This window comes from Panulirus ornatus, chromosome 30 (assembly GCF_036320965.1).
Source record: "Panulirus ornatus isolate Po-2019 chromosome 30, ASM3632096v1, whole genome shotgun sequence".
NCBI lineage: Eukaryota > Metazoa > Arthropoda > Malacostraca > Decapoda > Palinuridae > Panulirus > Panulirus ornatus.
Window position 1 is genome coordinate 10,627,552 of NC_092253.1, and position 26,135 is coordinate 10,653,686.

Sequence of the window (26,135 nt, forward strand, 5' to 3'; positions counted from 1 at the left end):
TAATATCTGAATGGCTGTTTGAATTCCATAAACCATGACTATCCTGTTATGTTATGATTGTAATGCTTTAATTGCGCAGTTTGAGCCGAAATGTTGCCTGAATTTAGTAATCCTTTCTGTATTTACACACACACACACACACCCACACACACACACACACGCACACATCTTCTAACTAATTCTAACTTGATTATTTCCCGTCTGTTGATCAAGCCACGTCAACAGTGGCCAGCGGGGCGTTGGAGGCAGTTCTGGAGCACGTCGCACAGCCCCGCTGCTCCGTCTTCCTCATCACGAATGGCTATACGTTAGCCACCTCCGTGCCTGAGGTAAGACCTCTCGAATGTGTTCACCTGTGTCGTCTTCCTCAGTGAGTGACGCTTGAGTTTAATGACACACACACATACACGGGTTTCCTCCCTCTCTCTTAGATGGTTCTGCGTCTGGCTCCGTGGGGTGTGGGTGTGTTCGACCTGGTAGCGGACGGTGGCGTGGTTAACGTGACGGAGGTAGAGTTCTCCCAGGCGGCTGACGAAGTTCGAAGGGTAAGGTCATCCTTGGGTTGTGGTTCAGACTGAGAGATAAGCGGCCATGTCTCATGGCTCTGGTGAGGTCAGTGGGTTATTGTGTCCCTCTGTTTCTGACCGTATTTTTTTTTCCTTTTTGCATCATAAACAGCTTCGAAAGGACCAATTAGTCTGTTGCTGTCTGTGTTCCTTTTGTATTTTTTCATTGTAGTTTGTTATATGCCCATTCAATAGGTGCGTCATTCTTACATTACTGCTGAGGTAGGTAGCTTACTCTCCAACTGTTGCTGAGGGATATGAAATACTCTACCATTACGAGTGAGATGGATATGGTCCCTCACGTATTGCTGATTAAAAAACGATACGTAATTCGTATATTGTGATTTGAGGCGGGTGGCGAGTTCTCCTTCCACTTGGTAGGTCACTCACACCCCTGCTTAGGCTGGGGTGAAGGTCAGGATCATTTTACCCTCAATGATGGAAAGTTGATCATCATGGCAGAAAACGGGATTTAGTGACCATTACTGTGACAACTGATGGTCAGTTTACATGTGACTGGTCAGTCATCACCTCATGTCTGACTAGGTTGAAGCACTTGGGTCCTCCAGCCCCGTTGGCAACTCCCACCAATCATGTTGACACGAGTAGGTTACTCATACTAATGCTGAGTTGATCTACTCTCCATCCTATCATGGTGATGGTTACAGCTGCGACAGGTGTCGTGGTGCGTGACGGTGGTGGTGGTGAGCGACGACCCAGCCTTCCTCACCTCCTTCGCCGAGTGGGCGTCATACAGCGGTCTCATGGTGAGATTGGCGAAGCTCCTGGCCATCACCCACCTACCCTTACGAGATCTTCAGGACCTCCGTGCGACTTTCTCGATGATGAACGCCCTGCTGCTCATTGTGGACGACACATCTGAGCCCACGAAGTAATGTAGTACCTAAACACAGTCTCACTGAGGAAAAGGATCATGTAATCACATAATCACATAATCACATAATCACATAATCACATAATCCTGACTAGTATGAGAGGGATTGCAAGTTATCTTAGAACAAGCAGACATGTGTAGAGATTCTCCTTCGACACAGGTGTGGGGTCTTCATGCACCTGCCGTACAGCCGAAGAGATTCCCAGGAGCTACGGATTGCCTGGTGGACGCCCCACCTGGGCCTCGTCTTCACCACCCACCTTCCACTCTTCCATGACAAGTTCTCACGGTAAGTGTCTGTGCACGGAACTTTACCATAACATGAGAGGCTCACCTTTAGCGCCGTGTTCTCACACATTGATTCAAAGGACAAGCCAGTAAAGTCTCGATATAAGAAGACAACGTCTTCGTTCAGTGAGGCGCCCTGCGTCTGACAGACCAAAATGCAATGTTATACAACGATGTGGCGTCTGAAGTGGGTTCTGAGACTATCTGGGGAGCGACTTCCCTTGTTGTAGGTAAGGACTTCCCTTGTTGTAGGTAAGGACTTCCCTTGTTGTAGGTAAGGACTTCCCTTGTTGTAGGTAAGGACTTCCCTTGTTGGAGGTAAGGATTTTCCTTGTTGGAGGTAAGGACTTCCCTTGTTGTAGGTAAGGACTTCCCTTGTTGTAGGTAAGGACTTCCCTTGTTGGAGGTAAGGATTTTCCTTGTTGTAGGTAAGGACTTCCCTTGTTGTAGGTAAGGACTTCCCTTGTTGTAGGTAAGGACTTCCCTTGTTGTAGGTAAGGACTTCCCTTGTTGTAGGTAAGGACTTCCCTTGTTGGAGGTAAGGATTTTCCTTGTTGGAGGTAAGGACTTCCCTTGTTGTGGGTAAGGACTTCCCTTGTTGGAGGTTAGGATTTTCCTTGTTGGAGGTAAGGACTTCCCTTGTTGTTGGTAAGGACATCCCTTGTTGGAGGTAAGGACATCCCTTGTTGGAGGTAAGGACTTCCCTTGTTGTAGGTAAGGACTTCCCTTGTTGTAGGTAAGGACTTCCCTTGTTGTAGGTAAGGACTTCCCTTGTTGTAGCTAAGGACTTCCCTCGTTGTAGGTAAGGACTTCCCTTGTTGTAGGTAAGGATTTCCCTTGTTGTAGGCAAGGACTTCTTTCCTTGTTTCTAAACATTAGCTTTCAAATAGAAATATCTTGAATGAAGACACGTGAATGGAGTAAGTAAAGAAGGTTTGTATTCAGAGGAAGCGAAACTTTTCATCAATATGAAAACACTACATAGAAAATGTTGAAACACTTGGTACGTTGATATTTCTTGATAAAATTTATTTTCAAACGTAAGAAAAAAAGACAGACTAAACTTATTGATACTCTTTCTGGAGAATATGCTCACTTTACACAACCTAACCTCACCTAGATTCTACAAAAACCTAACCACCAGTATGCTGATGAAGGCCTCCTGTGTTGATAATTCTATGTAGACTCATAAGCCATGCAAGAAGAACGCAGCTAAGGAATTATTCGATAATCCTTTCACAGCTCTGCATTATATAGGAAACATATTACGGGAGAGAGAGAGAGAGAGAGAGAGAGAGAGAGAGAGAGAGAGAGAGAGAGAGAGAGAGAGAGAGAGAGAGAGAGAGAGAGAGAGAGAGAGAGAGAGAGATGAGGCACAATTGATATACAAAACTGTTGCTCACTAGCCCAAGATGGGAGAAAATCAACATCTCTCAACCTCCCATTTCTGTCATCCCAGTTTGTGAACTTATGATTATCATTTCACACTCATTTCATCTTCGTTAAGCTTGTCCCACACGTTCACTGCTCAGTAGAGGAAGAAATACATAATAACATACATCATTAACCCTCTCCTTGCCTATCTATCTCTTATGTCCTCTTGCTTTCGATGTTCCTCCGCCTACAAGGATCTGTTCTACGTCCATATTACTGTGGCCTCGTAAGAATTCACGATTGATAACGGTGTCTCCCTCTCCTGTCTCACTGGCTTTGATCTTCTCATCACAACGTATTCTGCTCAGTCCATGCACCAGTCTGGTTGCATTCCTTTGAACCTCCTCAAGCAAGTCTATATGACCTATTTAATTTCGTGTCTGTCTGAGTCTTTCTTTCTTTTCTGTGTTGTATGGATATATGCACTAGTAGCCACAAGGAAAATGAAACATGAAGATCTGAGCACTTTTGGAATACTTAAAATTCATATCTTTAGGATACAGAAATTATGCCTCCCTGATGATGTCAATTAATTTGCATGGAAATATCCATATGGATGGTGTATATCTGTCCATACTTAGGCGTGAAGTCACTTGAAGATCATATGATATCAATACGTCCTATGAAAATGCTGTGGATCTGCAGGTTCCCTCACCGCCCGTCCCTGCGACTGACAACGGAAGTATTTCCGACTCAGAGAGCTGTGATGGTGGACGACTCCGAGGCACCAGGAGGAAAGAGGCTCAGCTTCATAGGGCCGATGGCCAACGTGGCCGACTTCTTCGCCAGGAGGATGAACTTCACGTAAGTGTTTGATGAGAGACTTTAGGTCCATCTCATGACGTGTTCATGAGGAAGTTGACGAAGGTAAATGCCAGTGAACAGACGATCCCCATTGTGTAAAAAGAGATATAGTATTCTATGTAAAGATGAGTCATAGATTTGGATTCCAAAAATAATGGGAAATACGTAGCCACTTTTGCTAATACGTTCTATGGAAATTATTGATTGATTAAGCCTGTTTAATAACTGCTAAAGTACAATCATATTGCTGTTGAATATATAAAGAAAAGGGGTGACGGTGTTGTTGACTGGCAGATAAAGATATTCACTATACGCATGAATTATGGTGAAGTGTCTGGAGATTGGTGTAATGCGTGCATAGTGCCATTGCACAAAGGCAAAGGGGATAAAGGTGAGTGTTCAAGCTACAGAGTCATAAGTTTGTTGAGTACACCTGGTAAGTTGTATGGGAAGGTATTGTTTAAGAGGGTGAAAGCATGTACAAAGCATTGGATTGGGGAGGAGCAGAATGGCTTCAGAAGTGGCAGAGGATGTGCGGATTAGGCGTTTACCTTAAAGAATATGTAACATGGACTTATATATGGGGTTTATGGATCTGGAAAAGACATTTGATAGGGTTGACAGAGATGCTTTGTGGAAGGTCTTAAGAATATACGTTGTGGGAGGAAAGCTTTTATCAAGGGTGTAAGGCATGTGTACGAGTAGGAAGAAAGGAGAGTGAATGGCTCTAAGTGAAGATTGGCCTGAAGCAGGAGTGTGTGTAGTCACACTGGTTGTTTAATATGTTTATGGATGGGGTGGGGAGGAAGATAAATGTGTCTTGGAGTGAGGGGCGAGTATGCAGTCTGTGGGGGGATGAGAGTGCCTGGGAAGTGAGTCAGTTGTTGTTTGCTGATCATACAGTAATGGCGGAAGATTCGATTGAGAAACTGCAGAAGTTGGTGACTAAGTCTGGAAGAATTTGTAAAAGGAGAAAGTTGAGGGCCAGGGCAAGTAAAAGCAAGGTTATTAGGTTCAACAGGGTTGAGGGACAAGTCTGTTGGGGTGTAAATCTGAATGGAAAAAAAATGGAGGATGCAAAGTGTTTTAGAAATCTGGATGTGGACGTGGTAGCGAATGGAACCATGGAAGCAGAAGTTTGTCATAGGGTGGGGGAGGGGGCGGAGGTTCTGGGAGCGCTGAAGAATAAGTGGAAAGAGAAAATGTTTTCTAGGCCAAATTATCCGAAATTTTGGAGTGTTTGTTCCGTCATATGTAAGGCATGTAAAAATGTATACATTGGACAGGAAGGTAAAACAGCAACTGAGAGATGCTACAGGTACCGTCATTAAGTACGCAGGGATGACCACCGAAATGCGATCGCTAAAAACTGTCATGAAAACGATCACCCTATAGACTTTAATAACCCAGTCACATTGTACCCTCACCTGATTATGGTACTCGAAACGTCATTGAATGTCTTAATCACTAATACTAAGAACTTTAATTTGTCCATAGGTAACTGTAAAGCACATCCTACAGTCAACCAAATCATTACGAGAGAATTATCAAGAAACGATGACATCAGAAAATAGTTGAACACACATCTTGTTACCCAAGCTAACCTCCCCTACACAAACCCCCTTAACCACACGGAAAACCCTACTCTTCTTTTACTAGTCAGGCCGGTGTATTATTTGGCAAGGCACTAAGAAGACGGAATCTGTGTGGTGGTGTTAGGATGTAAAAAATTCATGAATTGTTTACACTTGATGAGGTGGACTGTCTCCGTGAAATACGTTGCGCTGCATGTACGGAAAGACTACATGTTAGTTAAGATTGTCTGAACTCCTTACTGAACTGCGATTTCATCTTCAGATATATATATATATATATATATATATATATATATATATATATATATATATATATATATATATATATATATATATATATATATATATATATATATATATATATATATATATATATATATATATATATATATATATATATATATATATATATATATATATATATATATATGATATCATACATCCAATCTTGGATGGCAACACCAACTAACTGGCAAGTTCTAGATGAGAAAGGGAAGTGTAAGCACCATTGCTTTCATTCCATAAGCACTGAAAAGAAATTGCCTTAAGTGTAAATGAAAAAAGTAATTGACCTTTTCCCTCACCAGGTACACCTACGTCAGGTCTCCTGACAGGGAGTGGGGCATCAAGAAGGAAGACGGATCTTGGTCTGGCATGGTGGGTCTGGTGAGCAGGGAGGTGAGTGAGTTGGAGAACCAAGCAAGAGAAAGGCTCATGGTAGGATATAACTAATTATGGTGACCATGTAGGTACATGGTGGACGTGGCTCGCCACCAGACTAGACGACTGGTCCGAGGACTGAATGGTAGATTAGGAGAAAAGACTAAGCTACGGTGGAATGTCAAATAAAATGCGTTGTCTACCACACCAAAGTGGTGAAGATGAGAAAGAGATGAAGTCTATTTGGATGGCTAGTGGGGCAGATGATCCTTGTCAGGCACAGTGTGTATGATGGGCAGAAAGGTAGGTGGAACCTGAGCGTTCAGCACATTACCTGCCTCCTGGTGGAACACACTGGGTATGGTGGTCGGACACATACCCTCAGTGGCTCAAGGGTCAGAGAACCCCAGGTTCTGATGAATGCGGTGAGTGTGTAAACTGCAATTAGTATAATGGCTCTTGGATCAGCAAGGAGGATATGATGACAAGCAGTGAAATACTCGTGTGGATCACAGATCTCAGTCTTAGAGGCAAAGACGAGGTAGGACAATGCTGTCGGACACGCTATACTCCAGCATCTCATCGCCCAGTATGATGAGTAGGGTGAGCAAGGCAGTCAGTGAGGTTGCACAGCAAGCAAAGTGTGTCATGCACTGACAACAATATAAGTGAAGTAGCAAAACATGTGTACTCGATCAAGATATATAAGATTCATTTACTATTGAAGATACAGGACATTTCGTACTTTCTATTCGACAGACAACTATTCCTGAACCATATAGTAAGTATAAGTCCTTAGAATCATACTGTTCTTTGCATTTCCTTCATTTCTCAATTGTTTCCCCGTCACGAGAAGGATCCAATACTCTTCTACAATGGATCCCTTTCTCTCGGACCCACACAGGAGGCTGCCATCGGTCTTGGGCCTATTGTCGCCACCGCTGCTCGAGCTGAGGTGGTGGACTTTACGTCACCACTGTCGATAATCAGCTGCCGGATCTTGGGTCGGCAAGGGCGGCCAGAGGTGGACCCCTGGGGCTTCCTGCTGCCCCTCGACCCTCTAGTGTGGCTGTCCATCCTGATGGCGCTGCTGGCGGCGATGGTGCTGGTGTTCTTCGCGTCTTCTGCGTCTTAGCCCAGGTGGTTGATGGGTCAACCATGCCGCAGGAGGCATTTGGGTTCATCCGTGTTCTCTTACAACAAGGTAAGGCTGTAGAGGAGTTTGTAGTGAACATGAAAACAATGACACTCCAGGACATCCATCTGCGCTGTCACCTTCCCGTTTACCAAACTTTGGACACCAATGGTATTACTATATGTTGGTTGACGTGTCTTGAATAATGGGTTAATAACATTCATTATTTCTGACAAACTATTCACCTATATCATACATTATGCATTAACATTGATAAATAAAGAAAAAACATAGTAAGAAAAAGCACATTTATGCACCCTTGTTACTAAACCTTCAAAAATGCATTACAAGATCAAGACATCTACATAGCAAGTTAATGCTAGCATCATAGAATCAAGGGCTCCATTTCTGGGGGCTTCTGAAGCTTCTAAGCCGCGCTCCGCGCAGGAGCAGGGAAATGATGGACTCCTTTTGGGCGAGAATATCAACGAGGAGGCTGTACTCCTATCTGTCCAATGGCTTTTGAGATAAACGCTGCATATCAAACCCAAATGATGTGTAGAAATCATACTCATTGAAGACGAGGAAGTAGAATTACTGATGCTACGCTAAAGTTCAGCGAGATCCAAACACTTAACGTTGGTTTAGGATTAGGTGCAAAAAGATCACAGTAGGGCACGTGTATGCAGGTTCTATACAACCATCTTTCACTGTCATATCCTCTAGTTATCATCACTGTTACAGTGTCTTCCTACTTACATACTTTCAGTCATAACAGTGAGTTTTCTTTACTCTGAGTTTTCTTTACAGTGAGTTTTCTTTATTCTTTTTCATATGTGTCTCTATGTATGTGTGTGTGTGTGTGTGTATGTGTGTCTGTATGTGTGTGTGTGTGTGTCTGTGTGTGTGTGTGTGTGTGTGTGTGTGTGTGTGTGTGTTGCCAAGCGTACAGTACCATCATACCCGGCACAGATGTCGAGGTACCATCACACTGGTGGTGGGAGCGGATGATGATGGCAGTGTGGATGATGATGACGCAGATACTGATACGCAGCTACGCCGGTACGCTCATGTCCCTCCTGGCCGTGAGGTACATCGCTCAACCTTTCCAGAGCTTCCAGAGCATCCTGGAACACCCGTCCGTCATCATGGTGTGGCAGGAGAATTCTGCCAGCGTACAAGGAATTCGCGTATGTCTTAAGTATTTCGTTTTGGTTGAAGAAACACTGGGGATGATTCTGTCCATAGATGTCTACACGAATTTAATTGTATAAATATTAAGATATTATGACCAAGTCATTAACATATCTACACGAATTTAATTGTATAAATATTAAGATTCTATGACCAAGTCATTAACATATCTACATGAATTTAATTGTATAAATATTAAGATATTATGACCAGGTCATTAACATATCTACAAGAATTTAGTTGTATAAATATTAAGATTTTGTGACCAGGTCATTAACATATCTACACGAATTTAATTGTATAAATATTAAGATATTGTGACCAAGTCATTAACATATCTACACGAATTTAATTGTATAAATATTAAGATATTGTGACCAGGTCATTAACATATCTACATGAATTTAATTGTATAAATATTAAGATATTATGACCAAGTCATTAACATATCTACACGAATTTGATTGTATAAATATTAAGATATTATGACAAAGTCATTAACATATCTACACGAATTTAATTGTATAAATATTAAGATATTATGACCAAGTCATTAACATATCTACACGAATTTAATTGTATAAATATTAAGATATTATGACCAGGTCATTAACATATCTACACGAATTCAATTGTATAAATATTAAGATATTATGACCAAGTCATTAACATATCTACACGAATTTAATTGTATAAACATAAAGATATTGTGACCAGGGCATTAACATATCTACACGAACTTAATTGTATAAATATTAAGATATTATGACCAGGTCATTAACATATCTACACGAATTCAATTGTATAAATATTAAGATATTATGACCAAGTCATTAACATATCTACACGAATTTAATTGTATAAACATAAAGATATTGTGACCAGGTCATTAACATATCTACACGAACTTAATTGTATAAACATAAAGATATTGTGACCAGGTCATTAACATCCTTTTGTCTGGTCAGTGTTAGAATCCTTGTTCTCGAAGTGTTATTTGTCACCAGAAAAAAATAACAGGAGGGGAAATGAATAGTGAGGTTCACAGTAGACCAGTTCTGATAGCATACTAGTCATTTGCTTTTTCACATTGAAGGAGATTCAGTGATGACGTATATGTGAATATCACACAATATAAGCAAAACAAACAACTTGATTAGAAATTTCTCTGTTGATTCACTCATGGTGGAGAAGAATCCGTTCATGCATGAAAATCTATGAACATCCCGGTGATGGGCGAGAATCTGTTCATACATGATACCCTATGAACATCCTGGTGATGGGCAAGAACTGTTCATACATGATAACATATGAACATCCTGGTGATGGGCGAGAACTGTACATACATGATAACATATGAACATCCTGGTGATGGGCGAGAATCTGTTCATACATGATAACATATGAACATCCCGGTGATGGGCGAGAACTGTACATACATGATAACATATGAACATCCTGGTGATGGGCGAGAACTGTACATACATGATAACATATGAACATCCTGGTGATGGGCGAGAATCTGTTCATACATGATAACATATGAACATCCCGGTGATGGGCGAGAACTGTACATACATGATAACATATGAACATCCTGGTGATGGGCGAGAACTGTACATACATGATAACATATGAACATCCTGGTGATGGGCGAGAATCTGTTCATACATGATAACTTATGAACATCCAAGTGATGGGTGAGAATCTGTTTAGATGTCATGGTAGTCCAAGAAGAATCTTGAAATTGATCCTCCATCCTGATCTCTCTCTATTCTCTTTCTCTGTGCACATCACAGTCAATGTATTCATTGTAAATAACGTTTCTATATAAGAAAAAGGAATTTTGAAATATTTTTCCAGTCTGGTAGGCTATGAATTATAGGCATTAAAAGCTTAATTTCTCTATTATTTTCTCTTTGTATATCACAGTTCAATCTATTCGTAATTAAGTAAATAAGATCTTTATGTATCTATATGAAAAATTGGAAAAAAAAAATAAAAGGGGAGGGAGCGGGGGGCTGGAAATCCTCCCCTCTCGTTTTTTTTAATTTTCCAAAACAAGGAACAGAGAATTGGGTCAGGTAAAAGCCCAGTCCTCTGTTCTTAACGCTACCTCGCTGATGCGGGATATGGCGAATAGTTTGAAAGAAAGAAAGAATGAAAAATTGGAATTTTGAAATATTTTTCCAGTCAAGTAGGCATTTTCGGCATCGTAAGCCCATTTTCTCAATCTTTTCTTTTTGTATAAGACAGGTACAATACAGTCAATATACTCGTAAAAGACGGAATAACATTTTTGTAAGATAAAGAGTATGTCAGAGACCCAGACAACATTCCTTGTTTACACAGAAAAGATTCAACGACATTGTGGTCAAAGACGAACCACGACTCAGGCATGGTGTTACGTGCCTAGCGAGGGGTGTAAGTGGTCTTCGATTGTCCATGACACTTGGAGAAGGTGTTCAAGATTATCCCTGTTGGTGGCCGTAAGCTTGGCGATAATGGCCCTAACGACCTAACAGTTGATAGGTCGTTGAACCTAGCCGACAAAACCAACCAACCTGTAGTAACTCAGTCAAACACGAAGGTAAAAACAAGATCACTCTCTCCCAACCTGTAACTCACTCAAACGCAAAGGAAGAAACAAAATCACTCTCTCCCAACCTGTAGTAACTCAGTCAAACACGAAGGTAAAAACAAAATCACTCTCTCCCAACCTGTAGTAACTCAGTCAAACGCAAAGGTAAAAACAAAATCACTCTCTCCCAAAACAATTTTGGCGTTTATACACGCAAACATAGGATCCCAGTCCGTCGTCGCTACTCATCATTTGTGTATGACCATTACATATAGCAGCAGTAAAGCTAATCCCATGAAAAATACACTTAAAACCTTCCTATTTGGGATGATGATGACGGTACAGTCATTAAACCTACGTAAATATAACTAGAACAGTGATCTACAGCCTGGATGAGTTCCAAATGGTTGAGGGCTCGTTGTCCAACGAAAGCCCATCGAGATTTGAGAATGAACCACTTCAACTAACAACTTGGTTACATTAGGGAGCTGTGGTCTGAGAGCACAAGTCTGACTCTCACTGAACACCTGACCTACAAAGATATAGTTTCACTCGGTCGGTTTAACCCAGATTTGATATTGTCTTGCGACAAATGTTTGCCAGACGCGTCACACATGAGCGAGGTGTGTAAACATTCACAGACACAAACTGAATATAAATGTTTACTCCGCTACTCCACATATTCCTGGCTATTCTATTATACTGTTTTTTCTTTCTCTTTTTCACTTATTTCATTCCATTTTCAAAAGGAAATACATTGTTTTTTTGGATACTTTATTCATAGATATGTGTACAGTATAATTCACATTAATAATATACGTAATAGATTTGGTGATTAACTGAAGGGGCTATCTTGAAATATAAGAACAAGATATATCTGATACCTTAGACATAATATATATATATATATATATATATATATATATATATATATATATATATATATATATATATATATATATATATATATATATATATATATATATAAGTCATGTTGATAAGCAGCTCACAGTCTCCTTGCTGACATTTGAATTCATAAACTACGTTGGATTCTTGTTATGTGTCTTTGTTTTTTTTTGTACAGCTCGTTGCTCATATGAGGGTGCTTGTAATTTTTTGTTTCTGTTTCTCTAGTAAATGACGAGCTTAACTTTGCGATCTTATTCCTAGAGATGAAGTCTTGTATTACATGTAACTCTGTCTTGTACATTGTTGGCATCTGGGTTGCACTAGATATATTTCATGTGTCGCTGTGTTTCTTGTGTGGTTTCTGCCGTTGTGAATACAGTGTACTGGTATATAAAATGTTGTATGAACGTAGTATTGTCTAAGATACGAAGACCATCCAGAAACAATATGCATAGAAACACAAAAAGCACGCACACTAATGAATGCATGAATGAATGACAATGGCAAATCATATCATTCACTACTTTACATTGAAGTCTTCAAAAACATCATCATCGATTCTTTATTTTCTAAGTCTGTGGATTCTGCCTTATTCCGTGACGTGATCGGCCTGGAGAGTGCTGGCCGCCTGATATACAAACTCTACCCTGAGTTCCCCACCGTCCTGGACACACTGGTGAGGTCGGGCGACCACGTCCTCGTCGAACTGGAAATGGTCGTGCGAAATCTACTGGCTCGAGACTTCTCTCGCACAGGTAAGATAAGTAAAAGAAGAAAAAAGAAAAAGAAAAGTTAAGAGAAAGAGAAAGAAAAAGAAAAAAGAGGAAGAAAAAGAAAGAGAAATCCTTTTTGATAATTCATAAATCCCGTACACTCAGGAGATTTTTTTTGAGTATTATTTCTGTTTATTTAGAATGGATAAGTTGGGGAAAATGTTGAACCTGTACTTACGTATGTTATCTCTAGGAAGACTCTTACGTAGGGACCTGGTATGACTATATGGACCTGGTATGACTATATGGACCTGGTATGACTATATGGACCTGGTATGACTATATGGACCTGGTATGACTATATGGACCTGGTATGACTATATGGACCTGGTATGACTATATGGACCTGGTATGACTATATGGACCTGGTATGACTATATGGACCTGGTATGACTATATGGACCTGGTATGACTATATGGACCTGGTATGACTATATGGACCTGGTATGACTATATGGACCTGGTATGACTATATGGACCTGGTATGACTATATGGACCTGGTATGACTATATGGACCTAGTATGACTATGTGGACCTGGTATGACTATATGGACCTGGTATGACTATATGCACCTGGTATGACTATATGGACCTGGTATGACTATGTGGACCTAGTATGACTATATGGACCTGGTATGACTATATGGACCTGGTATGACTATATGGACCTGGTATGACTATATGGACCTAGTATGACTATATGGACCTGGTATGACTATATGGACCTGGTATGACTATATGGACCTGGTATGACTATATGGACCTGGTATGACTATAGGGACCTGGTATGACTATATGGACCTAGTATGACTATCAACAGAATTCTGTATTTGCAGGTCGGTGTGACTTCTACCTTTCTAGAGAGAGGTACCTGAGCGAACCACTGGCTATAGCACTGCGAAAGCACAGCCCACTCACTCCCATCATCAATAACTGGTACTGATATGAGGTATTCTTGACTCGTGCACCACATCTCTCCGTCTCTTTATACACACACACACTCACACACACACACCCATATATATATATATATATATATATATATATATATATATATATATATATATATATATATATATATATATATATATATATATATATATATATATATATATATTCTTTCTTTTCTTTTAAACTATTCGCCATTTCCCGCGTTAGCGAGGTAGCGTTAAGAACAGAGGTCTGGGCCTTAGAGGGAAAATCCTCACCTGGCCCCCTTCTCTGTTCCTTCTTTTGGAAAATTAAAAAGAAACGAGAGGGGAGGATTTCCAGCCACCCGCTCCCTCCCCTTTTAGTCGCCTTCTACGACACGCAGGGAATACGTGGGAAGTATTCTTAATCCCCTATCCCCAGGGATAATATATATATATATATATATATATATATATATATATATATATATATATATATATATATATATATATATATATATATATATATATATATATATATAGCTGTGGTTTCGATGCATTATACATGATTACTAGAGTGTGTGTGTGAACGAATGTGGCCTTTGTTGTCTTTTCCTGGCGCTACCTCGCGCGTGTGCGGGGGGATGGGGGTGTCATGTGTGGCGGGGTGGCGAAGGGAATGAATAAAGGCAGCAAGTATGAATTAAGTACCTGTGTATATATGTATATGTCTGTGTATGTATATGTATGTATACGTTGAGATGTATAGGTATGTATATGTGCGTGTGTGGACGTGTATGTATATACATGTGTATGTGGGTGGGTTGGGCCATTCTTTCGCCTGCTACCTTGCGCTACCTCGCTAACGCGGGAGACATCGACAAAGTATAATAAATGAATCAAATAATATATATATCACGTAATACCCTTCAACAGCTTGGACCTTTTGCATGTTATACTGGAAGGCTAACAACTAGGCTATGATCGCCCTTGAATGGGGAAATGACTATTGGATCACTAAGTAATCGAATACCCTTCGTGTTACATCAATGAGCAACGGGGTCTACACCAGTCAATTCCCATCAGGCTCACATTACCAGCAGTTAACCTTTTACAGAACCTAAGTGTACAAACGCTATCATGGCCCAACTGTTCGCCTTACCGAATCCAACACAAAAGATCTTGGGTTCGAATCCTGGCTGTTGGAGGGTATAATGTGGTCTAGGAAAGTGCACGTTCATATGCACTATGTTCTTGTTCAAATACCTCCGTGTTTGTACAGTTGCGTTCTGTAAAATGCCAACTACTGGTAATGTAAGCTTGATGGGATTTGACCGGTGTAGATTCCGTTGCTCTTGGATATGAGACAAATTGTAGTCATCTCCCTATTAGGGGCGATTATCGCTTAGCTGTTAGCCTTCTCGAATACCACGCAAAAGGTCCTGGGTTCGAGTCCTGGCTATTAGAGGGTATTATGTATTCTGTGAAAGTGCGTTCATATGCATTATATTCGTATGTGTTTGTGTGTGTGTGTGTGTGTGTGTGTGTGTGTGTGTGTGTGCGTGCGCGCACTTTTTCCACATTACATCCGATGATCTATTTGCTTCACAGGGTTATGACTTTAGTAGAGGCGGGCTTGTTCGAGCGATGGATGTCGAAATCCGTCCCTAACACGACAACGTGTCTTCAGACCCCAAAGAAGACTTCCATGAACACTTATCTCTCTCTGAAAAATCTATGGGTAATAAATGTCCGTCATCCACACAAGCAGTGTTCCTTGAGACACTGAGGCACCACTTGACAAATATGGAAGTCATATATCTATTTTCCACCTCCTGTTTCCATCATTAATATCATCCCTATCTTCCAGGGAATGTTTGTCGTCCTAGCAGTGGGACATATGATCGCCTTTCTCACTCTAATTCTCGAAACGCTCAGCAGAATCTTGGTTTACCCACGGGTCTCCTCACACCGAGACTCTAAGGGTCACTAACATACACTTAACATAAACAGATAGTAAGAGTCAACAATACCGCCAAATCGCCTTAGGTTTTTTCCTCTCTGTGTAGAGACACCAGGGTACCTCAGAGTGAAAATTGTCTGGTCCCTGAAGAAAATATAAGATGAATAAAGTTGAATAAGAATTCCTGTATTATGCAAATATCACCTGTTATGCAAATATCAAACAGGGTGATGATGGCAATCGAACCACGTATATAAAGCCCAGCAGCCATAACCTGGTTGTTGGAGACGTTATAATACATTTTCTCTCTGTGGGATAAACGCCACTTTTATATTCGCTGGAGAAATCTTCTCCAGCGTTTACGAACGTATTCATCTTACCATGAGTTCAATACGATCCTTCCACTGGATTTTCAGTTTATATACACCAGAATTTGTGTCAGATCTACGTGATGAAATGGTTATGTTCTTTCCAGCTAAGGAATTACTGAAGTTTTTATACATTGATGAATGAAGTAAATGAAACAAAATTCAAGAGGAAGAGGAAAGAATTCTTTAGAAATATCTTGAGGGTAAAGTCATGAGTTAGTATGAAGGCGAGAGCAATGGAAGGTCGTAGCTAACACACTTCTGCGAATGTGTGAGGCAGTGGAAAGAAGTGATCCTCAGAACTCATTGGATAAAAATGAGAATGGATTACCAGAGGCGGGGGATCATCAGTGCTTATTCACCAGGAAGCGAGAGGAGAGAGAGGAAGAGAAGGAGAACGTCTTAGGAGGAGTTAAGTGAGTGTGTCAGCAAGTCTTCGATGCGAAGGATCTGGTATTAGTGGTGGGTGATTTGCATAAGAGAGTAGGTAATGTATGAGCTAAGGGCATAATGAGAAGACGTGGGGTAACCGCACATATGACTGAATATGGTTAACACCTTGTGGAGCTGCGTGCTGAACAAGGACTGGTCAAAAAGAAAGAGGAACTTAGGGAAGTGTGTGGCATGCGGAAGGTTGGAGGAAGGTAGCATGTGGAAGGTTGGAGGAAAGTAGCATGCGGAAAGTTGGAGGAAAGTAGCATGCGGAAGTTGGAGGAAGGTAGCATGTGGAAGGTTGGAGGAAGGTAGCATGTGGAAGATTGGAGGAAGATAGCATGTGGAAGATTGGAGGAAGGTAGCATGCGGAAAGTTGGAGGAAAGTAGCATGTGGAAGATTGGAGGAAGATAGCATGTGGAAGATTGGAGGAAGGTAGCATGCGGAAGGTTGGAGGAAGGTAGCATGTGGAAGATTGGAGGAAGGTAGCATGTGGAAGGTTGGAGGAAGGTAGCATGCGGAAGGTTGGAGGAAGATAGCATGCGGAAGGTCGGAGGTGGGTGTGTGCGATAGTAGTGGGAATCTGACCGATGAAGTTACATTGTTACTGAAACACAATGTGGAAGTGTATGACCGTTAACTGGATGCAATGAGTTTCAGTGATTGGGATACTTACAGATTAAAGCGGAAGGAGGTCAAAACGAAGGTGCAAGGGCTAAGAAAGAGGTATATGAGAGATGGAGTGAGCGAGTAGCAGCAAACTTTAAGATAAATTAGAAAATGTTTGGAAGGAATTTAATGGCACATGAAAAACAAGAAAAGAAATAGGTACATCTGTGAAGAGGGCAAATATGAAAGCGGTAAGAGAAAGAGATGAAGGAAAGAGAAGACAGAAGAGAACAACTTGAAGGCTTGTTGAATATGTTCGGTGATAGGGTGGCAGATGTAATGTGTGTGGGTTAGGGAGGTATGCGATATGAGGTAGTCTTGGTAAGTGTAATGTTGAAAAGAGGGGAGGTGGTGAAACTTTTGCGTTAGCTGAAGTGTGGCAAGGCAGCATAAGTGGATGGCATTGACGATATATTTCTCAAGGTAGGAGGTGACTGTGTTGTCAATTGATTAAGTATGATTTTGAATGTATGTATGACTCATAATGAGGTAAGTGAGAATTGGTAGAACACCTGTACTGTAGAATGATATCAATTTATAGTGGTCGAAAGTGAGTGCTCATATAGAGTGTGCCTGGTCAGCTGTACGGGAGAGTAGTGATTGAGAGGGTGGTAATATCCACAGAGTTTCAAACTGAGGAAGGTTAAAGTGGCTTTCGGAACCGTGTAGGTGATGTGGATCAGGTGATCTCTTTGAAGTATATGGAAGAGGAAAACTTAGAGGAAAAGAAGGATTTGAACATACCATTTATAGTTCTGGAGAAAATGTGGTTTGTGTTTGATTGAGATGCTTCGTGGATGGTATCACAAAAATATGACACGGGAGAGGGAAGCTGCTAGAAGCGGTGAGGATTTCTCATCAAGCGAATGTTTAAAAAGGAAGAGAGGAGCTGAGTAGTTCCATGTGAAGGTAGGTGTCTAGCAGGTGTGTGTGTGTGTGTGTGTGTGTGTGTGTGTGTGGATATCTAATCTGTTTATGAGTGAGATGGTGAGGGAGGTGAATGCAATCGTCTTATAATCTGCAGTCTATTAGGGATGGACGACATGAGAAACGAGTCCTCTATTGTTTGCTGATAACACGGTGATGGTGGCAATTTCGCCCATGAAACTACAGAAATCACTTTTGGCTTCCGGGAGAAAATTGGGTGTAAATGTAAATCAAAACAAGGTTATTAGGTGTACAAAGAGAGACAGGTTGATTGAAATATGAGTCTGAATGGAGAATATTTAGAAGAACTGAAGTGTTATAGATACGTGGGGGTGGATATTCCAGCTATGGCACATGGGAGGTGAAGTGAGTCATAGGATGGGTGACGGGTTGAAGGTCCTGAGTACAGTGAGAAACGTGTGGAAAGAACGGTCACTATCGAGGAGGTCGAAGATCAGCAAGTCTGGACGCATAGTCGTCACCGACAGTGAGTTGTATGAATCTGAGGTGTGAGTTCTACATGACGATATAGGGTAGAGAGGGTGAATGTGCTGGACTTGCTTGAGGACAATATACGATGTGAGGACATATGATTTGGAAATGATAAGGTAAGGGAGAGGTGTGGTGATATGGAGAGATGTGTGGTGATAGGGAAAGGAATGGTGATACAATGAGTATGAATGAGGAAAGTTGAAGACGGTGTCCTGAAATTGCTTGCATGTATGGGAAAAACCAGTGAGGAAAGGTTGAGCAAACAGTATATGTAGGTAAGAACAGGAGGAGAGAAGGAGTAGAAAGAAACTGAAATAAAGATAGAAGGATAGATTGAAAAAAAAGGTTTTGCGTGCTTGTGGCCTGAACATGCACAAGAGTGCAGGGCGTACGCGGGATAGAGTGAATCAAAGCCATATAGTACACAAGGGTCGACTTGCTGTCTATGAACAGAATCGAGGCATATGAGTTTATCGTGGGAAACCATGGAAAGGTCCGTGGATCCTGTCTGTAGAGAAGCTGCTGTTGGTTTCGGCACATTACACATGGCAGCTAAGGAGCGAATGTGAGCGAATGAGGCTATTTCTTCACCTGCTCCAAGAGTTACCTCGCTCTTGGGGATCACGGCATTAGATAGCACTCACTGTCCAAGACATCAGCTCCCTGAAGAGCTCTTGGAAAATGGACAAAAGCTTGAGATGTTCTTTTGTTATTTCCTGTGAGTTATGAACATTTTGCGCTACCTCAACGGCGTCTTTATTGATCAACATTATGTATAAATAATTACTTAATTATTTCTTACGTGAGGAGGAGTTACTTTGACATAAGAGAGGGATAAAGATTTTAAACGAAACATTTTTGGTAAAACTAAACAGATATTGTGCGAAAGAAATTTCAGAAGGGAAAGCAGATTCTAAAAGAAAACTTTAGATAACACTCAAGAGGCATTTTAGGAGGGAAACAATACTGCATAGGAAATTCTAGAGGGAAAACAAGATTGTATAGGAATTATCAGGAGGGAAGCAAAATTCTACTGGAATTTTTATATAATACTAAACCTACATTGTGGGAGGAAAGGAAGAATTAAAGGAAAGTTGAGATAACACTGAAAGGAAATTGGAGGAGGAAAATTAGATTCTAAGGGAAACTTTAGACAACATTAAACAGAAAATGCGCCAGAAAAACAAGAATCTAAAGAAATTCAGGTATAATTATTCAAGAGTTCTAAGGAGGAAACAAGATTTTGGAGCAAACTTCAGATAACTATAACCAGAAGTGGCTGGAGGGGAAAAAAGATGATAAATAAAAACTACTGGACGAAAATAAGATTCTAAAAGAAAACTTTAGTAAACCGTTAATGTCCTGAGTGTACTTTGTGGTAGGATAGATTTTGTAGTTAGTGAGGAAAGACCTAGATATCAGGTCAGAAATGTTCAAAAATGGATCTCTAAATGAATTTAGGTTAGAAAAAGTTGATATGTATAAGTATCTTGGAATGCACACTGGATATACGTCCTTCCAGCTGCAGAGGAAGTGAGGTGCATTATCTGGAGAATGCATGTTAAGGTCGTCTCAGATCACTACGGGCTTTGGCATGGAGAGGAAATGGCTCTAGCTCAGGTATTTCTATCTTAAGAATAGTGTATATTAACACGATATGTTCATCCATGGACAATACACCACCTGTTCTCATACTGTACAGTGAGGAGGGTATCACAATACTTGGTCATGCAAAATGAAGTCATGAAACTGATCTAGGCTGCCCATGAAAGAATAAAATTGAATTCATGAAAATGGAGTGAAATGTACCAAGTGCTGGACATAAAATATTGGATCTTGCTGTATGTGCTACTCTAAAATCCATTAGGAGAGGTGAAGATATATAGACTGACTCGTGTAATGGTAAGTTTAAAGGAAGGGCATCATGCTGTATTATGCTGGAGAGTGGAGGCTGATAAACACGATTTCATTACAAACTTATCTAAGGTTTAAATTTGTGGCAGGAAGGGACGCATTGCAGATCTTTGAACAGCTTGAGTTGAAAAACGATGACTGGCATCCAGTTACACTGTGTAAAAAATTTGTTCTTTCTATTTTGTTCCTGGGAAAAAAGTATTATTTTCTAATTGATTATGACTAAAAAGCATAGAAATTGACTATTATTCTCTAGAAATGTTTTTCTAGAGTATACAGATGGTCTGTACATACGTGTGACGGATTTAGTGGTCAGTGAGGGCCGGGGTGGGTTTTCATGAGGGATTATGTAAGTAACGAGAGTTTGGCAGATGATACAGGTAGTGAAGATGATAAATAAAAGAATGAGTGACAACACCTCATTCACGATGGCTGAACTACATGCAGTTTGTGAAGGTCTTCAGGTTGCTGGCAGAGAATTGTTAAGATGTTTATATCTTTGTTGACAGCACAAGTGCACTGGAGTCCTTGCAGAGTAAAAATCCAGGCGATATTTCGTGTTGTTCACACAAGCAAACTGGTGGTAATAGCATTGTAGGGAATCAAGTACAATATGTAATTTGCATGGACTTCACATGTGGGGATTCCTTCCAAAGACGTGGCTAAAGAGTTGGCCCAAAAAAAAAGCCACAGAAACGATGTATTTAGACATTGTTGATAATGGAAGTACGGAAGAGATAAGGAATGACATGAAGAGAGAAAAAAAGAATGGGGAAAATGTTAAAGTCTCGCGATTGCTCTTGCATGCTCAAGTTTCTATTGATAAATCCTCAAATGATTTCTTTTTTTTACTGTCAGCTTCATTGCAATACTAGGAAGGTGAAGTTCTTAGAGACAGTGACTTCCAGATCTCTCACACACAAGCGGAGTTCCCTCATCTTTCGGCCCATCAGTTCATGATCGACTGTCTTGTCCAGGTTTACCACTTGAAACAACTGACATATCTATTGACGTTAAATGGCATCTGCCATTTTCTAGACCATTGAACCATTTTAGCTAGATCCTCTTGTCTTATCAGCCCATCATCTTAGCTAATATACAACATCATCTACTTTTGTGTCATCTGCAAATTTGGACGCGAAGCTCTTCAGCGTTACATCAAAGTCGCTGATATTAATGATGAAAAGCACAGGTCTCAGGACTGTGTCCTGGAATTGGGGGGTCATGTTAGTAACGGGTGACCACAGTGATGGTTTACTTCTCGTTACGACTCTTTGCTTCTCGTTACGTCACGTCCCCAAGCTCCTGTCCACCCTTTCCCTATGACACCAACCAGTGATTTCAAAGTGTCTGACTTCAAGCGTCATTTCATTCTAGGGGGGGACTTTACCGAAGGCATTTTGGAGGCACGAGAGAGAGAGAGAGAGAGAGAGAGAGAGAGAGAGAGAGAGAGAGAGAGAGAGAGAGAGAGAGAGAGAGAGAGAGAGAGAGAGAGAGAGAGAGAGAGAGTTGAACATGATTATGAATTGTATAAGATGATACGAGAATGATTGCTGGATATACGTTTATGAGAAACAAAAAAAAATATATATGTTTCAGTGACAGTCTTTAAAATATATGAACCATATTGAAAAGGATAACACTATCATGATTTGTCTGTAATACTTTATTGAGGATCAAAGAAAATTTACTACTTCTATTAAGCAGCTCAGGTGATGGGTGTAGTGAGAGGTGTACAGTCACTTGCTGCCTTGATACTTGATCCTATCATCATTATTTGATAAGATTTGTAAGCAATTCCCCTTCTTGTCCAAATAATAAGTTTATGATACGTTCGTTGTCTGTCTTGGACAATCACATGTTTACCAAATGGCGTCCTAACTACGTCTCTTCATTGTATATCAGCTGACTGTTATTTCTTTCTTCTATCATTGCCTCGAGCAGTCTGTCTGGACGGGAGGTTACAGTGGTATACAGAATGTGTTTCTTTCTTGTCTCATTGCCTCTAGCAGTCTCTCTGGACGAGAGGTTACAGTGGTGTACATAATGTGTTGTTGTCTTGTGTGATGGAGGATCGGCTGTGGTGTTGGGGTATTCGTCCGTCTCACACGATGGTTCCCCCACACGTTCTGCCTAGGGTCGACGACGACGTCGAACCCGTCACCAGGCCACTCCAGAAGTGGTATGTGGGGCTGTTCATCACGCCACCGTCTGACATGTGGATCGGGGAATTATGATAGCAGTGTAAAAAGATAATCAGGAAATAATTGATTGAAGTAATTATGCTTCTATAAAGTGATTCTACTCTTATTGTGTGGTGTTTTGATAGGATTATGTGACTGTCATGAATGAATACAGACATAACAGTTCACTGTACATCTTCATATGGAGCTATATCTCATGCTTAATTGTATAACATTATCTATACCTGTATAGATATTATGTGCTGGGAATATGGAGGAGTATAGCCACTCACAGTAGGTTCCACCACTTCTAAAGTAGGGTCCACCACTTCTAAAGTAGGGTCCGCCACTTCTAAAGTAGGGTCCGCCACTTCTAAAGTAGAGTCCAACACTTCTAAAGTAGGGTCCAACACCTCTAAAGTAGGGTCCACCACCTTTAAAATCTCTATATACTATTTCGGCGTTGAATCTCTCTTTAGTATGTCACTAGTTCACCCACGACGTGTAGGTGAATACGTCCCCAAGACGTTGCATATGACATGGCCAGGTCGAAGACATTCCCACTGGCAGATCTAGTGTTAGGCCACCAACATAAGATTACCTCCCTCCGAAATTCTAAAGCTTCACTTGCATACTTGATGAGAGAACTGGAGGCTGGCATTACCATGGTGATCATCTACCTTCCCTTTGATAGCTGGCGTTGTGTGGTGCATCTCGACCTCGTGAGTCCGTCTCCTCACAATTCAAGAGGATGTATGTCGTGTTTGTAAGTGGAGTTCGTGGCGCCTCACCCTCGAGTCTTTGATCATCAGTTTGGGTTAGTCTTTCTCCGTCTGCCACATCTAAGTTGATCAGGAAGTTTTCCGACCAGCGTCGCACTGTAGGGTTCGATATGCCTGGTACAGTTTGCTATGGCCTCACTCAGCCTGGCCAGACTCTCTCAAGGCAACAGTTCTTGCCCGCAATGCCATTTGTTAACGACATTCTTTGTGATTTACCTGGTAAGGTGTTGTGCGAGTAAGGTTAAGTTAGGTTAGGTTTGGTTAGGTTAGGTTAGGTTAGGTTAGGTTAGGTAAGGCTAGGTTAGTTTAGGTTAAGTTAGGTTAGGTTAGGTTAGGTTTAGATTAGGTTAGGATAGGTTAGGTTAGGTAAGGCTAGGTTAGTTTAGGTTAAGTTAGATTAGGTTAGGTTAGGTTTAGATTAGGTTAGGATAGGTTAGTTTAGATTAGGTTAGGATAGGTTAGGTTAGGTTAGGTTTAATGGCCAGCAATCTATGAGGAAGGTCATAAGGCCTGCAACCCATACAAGTAAGATAGTGAGGCAGGATTGTGTCAGTAATTCTAACAACAGATGGCAAGATGCGTTGAACAACTTCTCTTTCTCTCTTTCTTCCCCTTCTCTCACATTCTTTCTTCAGAAACTCATTAATTTATTTTTTCCCAGATATCTTTAGCCATTACAGAAAGTCCAACACCTGTAGTATTCATACTGAGGATTATGCCTTCGCATATCAGTACGGATCGAAACAAGCATTAACCACTCTAACAATCACCCACCTTGTTACTCAAGCTGTGCGATGTTGCCACGCGGAGCGAGTGAGGCGTGGTATGAGGTAGCGAAACACCCAGAGCACAGTATACCATTCTGTTTATTCCTTCATTGTTATCATCGTATGTTTGTTTTGGATCGTTAACGCTCAGTGGAGGATAACACTAACACAATTAACTAACTGTTTTTCTTTTCTGCAGTTATTTTCCTCCCATTATGTGTTGTCTGAATGGAGTTTCTTCCATTATTTTCTTAACCTATGGTTTTCCCTCATTACGATGGTCATCTCTTCTCCCCCTGTACCTCTCCCTTACCTCCACCAGCACAATGCACCCCTCTGGGTGGAGCAAGTGAGGTCTTTTCAGTAAGCTCAGCTCTCACGACACTAGCAATATCTATTTTTTTCTCCTCATACGATCTATAAATTGTAGTTCGTTACAATTAGGTATCAATCCATCAATGTTTATATCAGCGTTCCTGACCGCGACGCATTCGCGGGCCACCCAAGGTCGAACGCATAGGTTCGAATCCTGGTTACGGCAGTGGGTCCACAGTCAAAGTAGCTGTTCATCCACCCTCAGGGGTTGGTCGATGAAATGGGTAGCTGATTCAGGCTAGGGTATATATATCTATATAGCATTAATGAGATGGCCTTGATTAAGACCTCAGCAGCTCGTGCCTCCTAAACTAACTTAAAGAAGAAAAAGCAAACGCTACTGGTTGGATTCGAACCCTGGGTAGGGCGTTTTGGGCAAACGGAGATTAAAAGACACACAAATCAGAAATCTAGTGTTTATACGTGGACCCCAACTTCATCTTAGTGGGGTAGTATGGACGGTGATCTATCGAGGCTTCGATAGATGTTATGAACATGTCGATGGTGTAATGACAAATGTATATACCTACTCAGAAATCCAATCTGACCCGTGGCTACAAGATTCTTAATGACATATCAAAACATCCATAAACATCTGTTAACACGACAGAAAAATGTGGATAGATTTTTGTGGCTCATTCAGCAGTACAGCTTCCAGCTGACCGTATCTCTTGGAGATCATAACTTATTAGTTAGACGTTGGTAGTTATACAGATGACTAACGAAACCTCACATTCAGTTGCCAGTTTTGGCTGTCCCGCCAATATATACCACAGCACGAAAGGCGCGTGGCTCATTCCTTTGTTGCACCTCACACCGTGAACCTGTCTGTCCCAGAACCTGGTATCTACCCTCACGCTAAATGTAAGACATGAAACTTTATTCACTCTAGTCTACCCTCACGCTAAATGTAAGACATGAAACTCTATTCACTCTAGTCTTGCTTCACGCTAAATGTAAGACATGAAACTCTATTCACTCTAGTCTTGCCTCACGCTAAATGTAAGACATGAAACTCTATTCACTCTAGTCTTGCTTCACGCTAAATGTAAGACATGAAACCCTATTCACTCTAGTCTTGCCTCACGCTAAATGTAAGACATGAAACTTTATTCACTCTAGTCTTGCTTCACGCTAAATGTAAGACATGAAACTCTATTCACTCTAGTCTTGCTTCACGCTAAATGTAAGACATGAAACCCTATTCACTCTAGTCTTGCTTCACGCTAAATGTAAGACATGAAACTCTATTCACTCTAGTCTTGCTTCACGCTAAATGTAAGACATGAAACTTTATTCACTCTAGTCTTGCTTCACGCTAAATGTAAGACATGAAACTCTATTCACTCTAGTCTTGCTTCACGCTAAATGTAAGACATGAAACCCTATTCATTCTAGTCTTGAAGGCACATAACATTCATTATACAGATAATATAACAATAAGCTTTCGTGAAAGAGAAGCGCTTTATAATGTCCGTCTTCGTACCATGCGACGGATGGCTGGTTTGGTAATGAA

The 26,135-nt window shown here is 40.9% G+C and overlaps 1 protein-coding gene across 1 annotated transcript; it reads left to right on the forward strand.

Moving 5' to 3' along the window:
• The first annotated feature begins 283 nt into the window (after window positions 1-283).
• On the forward strand, window positions 284-8,472 carry LOC139758565 (glutamate receptor ionotropic, delta-2-like). Its single transcript, XM_071680088.1, has 7 exons — window positions 284-545; window positions 1,235-1,458; window positions 1,622-1,750; window positions 3,829-3,987; window positions 6,170-6,260; window positions 7,147-7,446; window positions 8,350-8,472. Exons 1-6 carry the CDS (start codon window positions 432-434, stop codon window positions 7,375-7,377), a joined length of 948 nt encoding a protein of 315 aa, XP_071536189.1. The 5' UTR covers window positions 284-431; the 3' UTR covers window positions 7,378-7,446; window positions 8,350-8,472.
• The last annotated feature ends 17,663 nt before the right edge of the window (window positions 8,473-26,135 follow it).

What these genes read in the sequence shown, in the direction of transcription:
- LOC139758565 (XM_071680088.1), top strand. Translation starts at nt 432, where the DNA reads ATGGTTCTGCGTCTGGCTCCGTGGGGTGTGGGTGTGTTCGACCTGGTA. An exon ending in CGGCTGACGAAGTTCGAAGG is followed by an intron (nt 546 to 1,234) that starts GTAAGGTCATCC and finishes TGATGGTTACAG; the next exon opens with CTGCGACAGGTGTCGTGGTG. An exon ending in TGGGTCTGGTGAGCAGGGAG is followed by an intron (nt 6,261 to 7,146) that starts GTGAGTGAGTTG and finishes GGACCCACACAG; the next exon opens with GAGGCTGCCATCGGTCTTGG.